General features: G+C 41.8%; 2 protein-coding genes across 2 annotated transcripts; both read left to right on the top strand.

The window, feature by feature from the left end:
• The first annotated feature begins 1,524 nt into the window (after positions 1 to 1,524).
• Positions 1,525 to 3,557, top strand: LOC117271518 (tripartite motif-containing protein 16-like). The gene has a single exon (XM_033649700.2). The coding sequence runs from the start codon at positions 1,677 to 1,679 to the stop codon at positions 2,871 to 2,873; it is 1,197 nt and encodes a 398-aa protein (XP_033505591.2). The 5' UTR covers positions 1,525 to 1,676; the 3' UTR covers positions 2,874 to 3,557.
• A 2,257-nt stretch (positions 3,558 to 5,814) lies between these two features.
• On the top strand, positions 5,815 to 8,076 carry LOC144465070 (tripartite motif-containing protein 16-like). The gene has a single exon (XM_078172977.1). It carries the CDS (start codon positions 5,890 to 5,892, stop codon positions 7,564 to 7,566), a length of 1,677 nt encoding a protein of 558 aa, XP_078029103.1. The 5' UTR covers positions 5,815 to 5,889; the 3' UTR covers positions 7,567 to 8,076.
• The last annotated feature ends 405 nt before the right edge of the window (positions 8,077 to 8,481 follow it).

Below are 8,481 nucleotides of genomic sequence, written 5' to 3'. Positions count from 1 at the left end.
ACACACACACACACACACACACACAAAGTCATATTGCAAGATTGTTATACAGACCACACTGCCACATCCTTATGAGCACAGCAAGAGCATTTTTGATGGGCTCTGCACTTGCCCTGCTCTCCCCCGTCAGGGGCCTATAGTGTGTGAAGTGCAGGAATTGCATTGAAAAGACAGCAGGGCCCTTCTTGTGTAAAATGGCTTCATGTGGTGTTTTTATTTATTTGTTTATTTGTTGACCAGTTGTTGGGTGTCTGTCCCCAAGCTGAGAGGCAGATATAAAAACCAGTTTGTTGTTTTGTCAGTGTATATATATCTCATGGTCTGTATCAGTAATGCCTAAATGAATATACATGCAATCAAACAGATTTATTAGTAACAGCAGCCAAAATTTTATTAAAGCACAAAATAACACACTGATCAAGTTGTATTTGTAGGGCTCCAGTCTCCTGGACGTCTCACTCAGGGTGTTGACCTTTTTTTCTCTGCCTATTTCCATGTGTGAGCCCCTTTTACTGACTTGCCACACAGTGTTTTCAGAATTGAAATAGCTGTAGTTTTGACAATATTGGCTTTGAATTGGTTGATTTGAGGCTGACGCTTGGAATTATGGGAATTATGTTGTTTGAAGCTGCCAAAGGCTCAGTGAAGTTTTTCCATTCCTGAAATGTCAATACTGATTCAAAACACAAGAGGGCGCCTTCATCCTGCTGACCAGGGATTTAGTTCAGGTTCACTACAAGTTATTCTTTACTTCTCCACAAACCACCATTGCATGGTCTCCACATAACCAGTGTTGGATGAAGTATTCAGGACCTTCACTGAAGAAAAGTACCAATGATTTAAAAGTCAAAATTCTTCTTACAGTACATAAGTATTCTCAGGAAAATATACTTTAAGCATTAAAAGCAGATGGGCTGAAAAACAGGCCTGTGACTGATCACGGGATCACAAGATAAATGTGATGAGCTGTGACAAAATGAATGAGAGAGGAAGAGAAGAGGAAAAAGTTCTGCTACACTGATGTTCCACCATCTTTACTGTTATTCTGTGAACCATGGGATCATTTTAGACTCAAACTATTATTAAATGAAACTGTCGGAGATGTTTGGAGGGTGAATCTGTCTTTGGAGAAGAAACATCCAGTGGTTTAATCTTCAGCAGTGTATTTGTGAATAATATTTTCAGTGCTTGGACAGAGTCTGGTCTGACTGCTCTGCTGAGGTTCTGTCTCTTCAACAGTCTGTTAACGTCCCTTTCCAGGATGGAGAAAGTCGTCACTGGTGTCAGGACTGTGCTGCTGTCTTTCAAAAGGATCAACTAGGATGAATTTTCCATCTTTCTTGTAATGTATTTCCGATATTGTAATCATTACATACTTTAATCAAAATGTATTTTTGGAGATCAGAAGAGCTAATTCTGAAGTTTTAGTGGAGGAACTGAAGAAGACTGGACTCCAAGCTGCTCCTGCTGATCACTGCTATGCTGGACCTGAAGATGTGGCCTGTGATGTCTGCACTGGGAGAAGACTGAAAGCTCTCAAGTCCTGTCTGGTGTGTGTCGTCTCTTACTGTGAGCAACACCTTCAGTTTCATAATGTAATTCAGTTAAAGAAACACAAGCTGGTGGACCCCTCCAACAAGCTCCAGGAGAAGATCTGCTCTCGTCATGATGAGGTGATGAAGATGTTCTGCCGTACTGATCAGCAGTGTATCTGCTATCTCTGCTCTGTGGATGAACATAAAGGCCACGACACAGTCTCAGCTGCAGCAGAGAGGACTGAGAGGCAGAGAGAGCTGGAGGTGAGTCGACAAAACATTCAGCAGAGAATCCAGGACAGAGAGAAAGATGTGAAGCTGCTTCAACAGGAGGTGGAGGCTATCAATCGCTCTGCTGATAAAGCAGTGGAGGACAGTGAGGAGATCTTCACTGAGCTGATCCGTCTGATGGAGAAAAGACGCTCTGATGTGAAGCAGCAGGTCAGATCCCAGCAGGAAACTGAAGTGAGTGGAGTCAAAGAGCTTGAGGAGAAGCTGCAGCAGGAGATCACTGAGCTGAAGAGGAAAGACGCTGAGCTGATGAAGCTCTCACACACAGAGGATCACACCCAGTTTCTACACAACTACTCCTCACTGTCACCACTCAGTGAATCTACAGACTCATCCAGCATCAATATCCGTCCTCTGAGGTACTTTGAGGATGTGACAACGGCTGTGTCAGAGGTCAGAGATAAACTACAGGACGTTCTGAGAGAGAAATGGACAAACATCTCACAGACAGTGACTGATGTGGATGTTTTACTGTCAAATTCACAACCAGAGCCCAAGACCAGAGCTGGATTCTTAAAATATTCATGTGAAATCACACTGGATCCAAACACAGCAAACACATACCTGTTATTATCTGAGGGGAACAGGAAAGTAACAATAATGGATAAAAAACAATCTTATTCAAGTCACCCAGACAGATTCACTGATTATTGTCAGGTCCTGAGTAGAGAGAGTCTGACTGGACGTTGTTACTGGGAGGTGGAGTGGAGAGGAGGAGGAGTTGATGTAGCAGTCGCATACAAGAATATCAGCAGAGCAGGGGATAAAAATGTATTTGGATACAATGACAAATCTTGGGTGCTGCTTTGTAGAAAAACCTGTTATCACTTCTGGTACAACAAAATCAGCACTCCTGTCTCAGGTCCTCAGTCCTCCAGAGTAGGAGTGTACCTGGATCACAGTGCAGGTATTCTGTCCTTCTACAGCGTCTCTGAAACCATGACTCTCCTCCACAGAGTCCAGACCACATTCACTCAGCCTCTCTATGCTGGATTTTGGTTTCCTGGGTTTTCTGGAGACACTGCTGAGTTCTGTAAACTCAAATAAACAGAAGTCATTTAAGAAACAGTGGATTAAATTCTGTGTTTTGATCTGAAATGTATTTTTTTCTCCATCATTGTTGCTGAGAGCTGATTTTTCTTTTCATGTCTTCACTGCACAGAGATCAGCTGTCAGTCAAACACTATGGCTGGTACTTTGACATCTTCTCATTAGTTGTGCTGTAAATGTTTGAGTTTCTTTAGGTGGCGCTCCTTCCTGTGTCTGTTTAATCATGGAGGCTGTCACTGCTCATGATGATGTTTCTTTACCTCAACTGATATTTCTCTGTGTGAAATTGTAAACGTCTCTATGTTCTAAATGTTTGTTCAATATTTGTTTGATGCATGTTGTTGTTTTTCCTCCACTGCATGGGTCTTCAGATAAAAATCACCAGAGCTTCCTTTCTCGTAGATATTTTGCTGTTTTGTAAATTTGTAATAAGCACTTTAATGAGGCTACATTTACATTCATTTTGTCAGCAAAACAAGTGTTGTTGTTGTTGTTGTTGTTGTTGTTGTTGTCTAAAGCGATGTACAAATGAAGTGTTATGATGTATTATAAAGACTGGTTGTGTGGATGAAGTGAATCTGTACATTAAATCATTGAACAACAGTCATGTAACAGACTGTACTGATGGGATGTGAGAACAAACTGAAGGTTTACATGATTAATAAACAAACAAACATTTTACTTTTCCTTCTTGTCTTCATTTGTATCAAACTCAGGTGATGGAGGAAATGTGAAACTGATATGAGAGTATAACTGAGACAGTTTTCCTCCTGAAACAGCACAAAGTACAGAGTTCATGTTCAGAGCAGAAGAACATTTGTCAGTCAGTCTCTGTCCTTTCAGCTTTCCTCACTAAAACAGCTTTGTCACAGAGAAATGAGCAGAGTTTTCTAACACTTGTTGCTTCTTACTGATAACATTTTATTTGTGCTCTCAGTCAGTAAAAAGGATTATTACATAGACATGTAATGTTGCACATACTGTGAGCTAATGTAGCTCATATGTGGGATCCAGAGTTGCCTCAAGGAACTTACTTTATTTACGGATGTGTGTCCAACATTAAAATACACCTTCTGTATTTTGATCAATGTGGATCTGATTTATTGATTTTGGTGATGACGTCACAAACCACAGAAGATGTAAACACAGTAAATCCTGAAAGCTTGCTTCCACTGTGGTCCTGATCTGCTGAAGGATCTCGTGACAATTGTGTGTGGACACAGCTACTGCATGAACTGTATTAGAAGCATGAATGGATTCAGCATCTGAATCAGTGTCCTCTGTTCATATTTGTTCTGGTCATTTTGGTCATTCAAAGCGCTTCTACCAAGACTATGATTACATAAATATGACAAGAGGGTCCAGCCAGTCCATTCAAATACACAACTAGATGGCGATCAACTTATTGATCACACCTTGTCATGTCTTTATTCATGTTTTGTCAACATCAGGGTCTTTTGTGTCATTCCTCAAAACAGTTCCTGGTCAGTTGCAGACAAAGGGGAACATCACACTCCTCACACTTCCACGGAGTGTTATGTTTCTTTCATTTGTCCATGCTGCACAGGAGACAGGTCTTGCTTCTGACAGACGCCATCTTGGTAATGTCTGCACTCAGTGGGGCCACTGGAACAGGCACATGATCACACCTGGCCTGTTTGGCTGGGATCTTATTTGACCCACATCACAGCTGTGTGGTTAGCTCCTCCATGAAGGCCTCGTGGGTCATTGTTTCCTCTTGTCTCTGTGATGCATGTTCTTTGTGGAGGATTTATGCATTAGTGGCAGCAATGTCAAAGAAACACAGGAAGAGTTTCCAGAACCCAGGTACGAACGATTCAAGAGAGACATGACAGAGTCATACGAGAGTCCTTGGCCAGTGTGAAAGTCTTTTTTTCCTGCGTACAGAGCAAAATCAACAGTGTACCTGTTGCTCGACTCAGCAAGTACAAACAACTTGAAGCCCCACTGCAATGGCTTTGCCCTCTTGGACTGTGTCAGGTCTGTTTTGACCTTGGTTGCCACCATTCTTTCAGCCACTACAAGGTTCCTGTGAGGATGACAGGAGGCTTTGCTGGCATTGTGAATACTGTCTATGATAGGTTTCACCTGGAGAGGGCAGTCGTGTTCTGGTGTTTTCTGCTTCCAAAGACCAAAGTCTACACACACACACACACAATGTGTTTTGTGTTTGAATAAAGTTTAGTTATGCTGACATAAGAAGTGTTACTATCTCCCCCGGTCTCCCCCACTAATAATATAAATAATGAACCTTTTTTGATATTCACCAAAACATTTATGTCACTAACTTCACTGCAGAGTCACATGATGTGGTGCATTCAGGTTCTACAGAATTTTTACTTGCAACATGTAATTTACCTATTTGTTTAAATGCATTTAACAATAGAAACAGTTTTTACTCAAATGTATTTTCTGAACTTAACATGTTTCCTTCAAAAATACTGATAAGGCTTTATCATATCAGTCAGAACTATCTGAGAGTGTCATTGCTTTTACATCTGTGATTAGGATGACTTTACAATTTTTCTTGTAATGTATTTCCGATATTGTAATCATTACATACTTCAATCAAACTGTATTTTTGGAGATCAGAAGAGCTAATTCTGAAAACTGAGGAGTCATCTCCAAACCATCTGATTCTAAGGAGAGTTTACCTCCTAAAAGTTGAAGTGTCCAGTGTTTTTAATTGAGAAATGAGCTCTGTAGCAAACTAGTGTTAAACACACAGTATAAACTGCTCGTCCTCCTGGAATGAAGCAAAGCTTGATAACCCCTCCTTCCTCTTCCTGCTCTCAAACTCAGCCAGCTCCACTCTGTCTGCGTATTTCCTTGTTCCCTCCCCTTCAGATCTACAGTTTGAACCAACATGGTGGTGAAGTGAGAGAGCTGACAGGCCCCATTCACTGCACAAACACATGCTGTTTAGATCAGAGCTCAAACTACTTTCAGTTCTGAGAAAGTGAAACTCAGACAGTCGTCACTGAGAGGTGAAATGGCGCAGAAAGGAGTTCAGCTGGACAGAGAAACCTTCTCTTGTTCCATCTGTCTGGATCTACTGAAGGATCCAGTGACTACTCCCTGTGGACACAGCTACTGCATGAACTGTATCAAAAGCTTCTGGGATGAAGAAGATGAGAAGAAAGTCCACAGCTGCCCTCAGTGCAGGCAGACCTTCACACCAAGGCCTGTCCTGCTGAAAAACACCATGTTGGCAGTTTTAGTGGAGGAACTGAAGAAGACTGGACTCCAAGCTGCTCCTGCTGATCACTGCTATGCTGGACCTGAAGATGTGGCCTGTGATGTCTGCACTGGGAGGAAACTGAAAGCTCTCAAGTCCTGTCTGGTGTGTGTCGTCTCTTACTGTGAGCAGCACCTTCAGCCTCATTATGATGTAGCTCAGTTTAAGAAACACAAGCTGGTGGACCCCTCCAACAAGCTCCAGGAGAAGATCTGCTCTCGTCATGATGAGGTGATGAAGATGTTCTGCCGTACTGATCAGCAGTGTATCTGTTATCTCTGCTCTGTGGATGAACATAAAGGCCACGACACAGTCTCAGCTGCAGCAGAGAGGACTGAGAGGCAGAGAGAGCTGGAGGTGAGTCGACAAAACATCCAGCAGAGAATCCAGGACAGAGAGAAAGATGTGAAGCTGCTTCAACAGGAGGTGGAGGCTATCAATCGCTCTGCTGATAAAGCAGTGGAGGACAGTGAGAAGATCTTCACTGAGCTGATCCGTCTGATGGAGAAAAGACGCTCTGATGTGAAGCAGCAGGTCAGATCCCAGCAGGAAACTGAAGTGAGTGGAGTCAAAGAGCTTGAGGAGAAGCTGCAGCAGGAGATCACTGAGCTGAAGAGGAAAGACGCTGAGCTGATGAAGCTCTCACACACAGAGGATCACACCCAGTTTCTACACAACTACTCCTCACTGTCACCACTCAGTGAATCTACAGACTCATCCAGCATCAATATCCGTCCTCTGAGGTACTTTGAGGATGTGACAGCAGCTGTGTCAGAGGTCAGAGATAAACTACAGGACGTTCTGAGAGAGAAATGGACAAACATCTCACAGACAGTGACTGATGTGGATGTTTTACTGTCAAATTCACAACCAGAGCCCAAGACCAGAGCTGGATTCTTAAAATATTCATGTGAAATCACACTGGATCCAAACACAGCAAACACATACCTGTTATTATCTGAGGGAAACAGGAAAGCAACATCAATGGGTAAACAACAATCTTATTCAAGTCACCCAGACAGATTCACCTTTGGTTGGCAGGTCCTGAGTAGAGAGAGTCTGACTGGACGTTGTTACTGGGAGGTGGAGTGGAGAGGAAAAAGAGTTGATGTAGCAGTCGCATTCAAGAATATCAGCAGAGCAGGGACTGAGATGGTATTTGGATGCAATGGCAAATCTTGGATGCTGGATTGTAGAAAAACCTGTTATCAGTTCTGGTACAACAAAATCAGCACTCCTGTCTCAGGTCCTCAGTCCTCCAGAGTAGGAGTGTACCTGGATCACAGTGCAGGTATTCTGTCCTTCTACAGCGTCTCTGAAACCATGACTCTCCTCCACAGAGTCCAGACCACATTTACTCAGCCTCTCTATGCTGGACTTCGGCTTTACCTCCCTTTTGGAAGCACTGCTGAGTTCTGTAAACTCAACTAGACAGAGGTTATTAAGGGACAGTGGATTAAATTCTGTTTTCATTCTTAAACGTATTTTGTCATCCCCATTCTCTCTCCTCCCTTTCCTGCCAGTCTAAAGCTGCTCTATCATTAATGCAAAAGCCCTAAAGAATAATGTTTTTTTAAAGTATACTTCTCTGTGCTCTCCATGTTTGCTGGATATTTGTACCAATGCACTCGTAAGTTGTTGTTTCTCTTCCACTGCATGGATCTTAAGAGAGAAAACACCACAGCTTCCTTTATCACAGATATTTTGCTTAGTTTTTATAAAAGATTTAAGGTGAACTATAATTACATTTACATTTATTTGTCAGACCAAATGTTGTTGCCCAAAGTGTATACAAATAAGGTACGATGACATGTTATAAACACTGATTGTGCGGCTGAAGTGAATCTGTACATGAAATCAATGAAAGTGAATGATTTAACAGACTTTACTGATGTGATGTGAGAACAAAGTGAACATAATGAATAAAGAAACATAACCAAAGTATTTTCTTCTTGTCTTCATTCCAGGCAAAACTGATGAAGAGAATGTGAAAGTGATATGATAGTTTAACTGAGGCAGTTTTCCTCCTGAAATGCCACAAAGTACAGTGTTCATGTTTAGAAGAGAACAACTTTTCATATTCCTCATTAGCACCACTTTGTCACAGAGAAATGAGCAGAGCTTTCTATCACTTGTTTGTTACGACCAACATTTTTTGGTGCGCTTTGTCAATAAGGAGGATATGTTAAAATACTGGAGAAATAGCCAGAATTCATTTTGTCAAGTTTGGCTGTGAAGACGTTTTGTTGAATGCTGACACATGATGTGTAGCTGATTCTTCATATTTGGTTACAAGTATTTCTATGATGTTTAATTAGAATTCAAGAAGTCAGAGAAATGTTAATG

Source organism: Epinephelus lanceolatus, chromosome 12 (assembly GCF_041903045.1).
Source record: "Epinephelus lanceolatus isolate andai-2023 chromosome 12, ASM4190304v1, whole genome shotgun sequence".
Taxonomy (NCBI): Eukaryota; Metazoa; Chordata; class Actinopteri; order Perciformes; family Serranidae; genus Epinephelus; species Epinephelus lanceolatus.
Note: the sequence above shows the minus strand (reverse complement) of the source record. Positions and strands in the feature narration are given on the sequence as shown.

Coding starts and splice junctions, on each gene's coding strand:
- LOC144465070 (XM_078172977.1), top strand. CDS start 5,890: ATGGCGCAGAAAGGAGTTCAGCTGGACAGAGAAACCTTCTCTTGTTCC.
- LOC117271518 (XM_033649700.2), top strand. CDS start 1,677: ATGAAGATGTTCTGCCGTACTGATCAGCAGTGTATCTGCTATCTCTGC.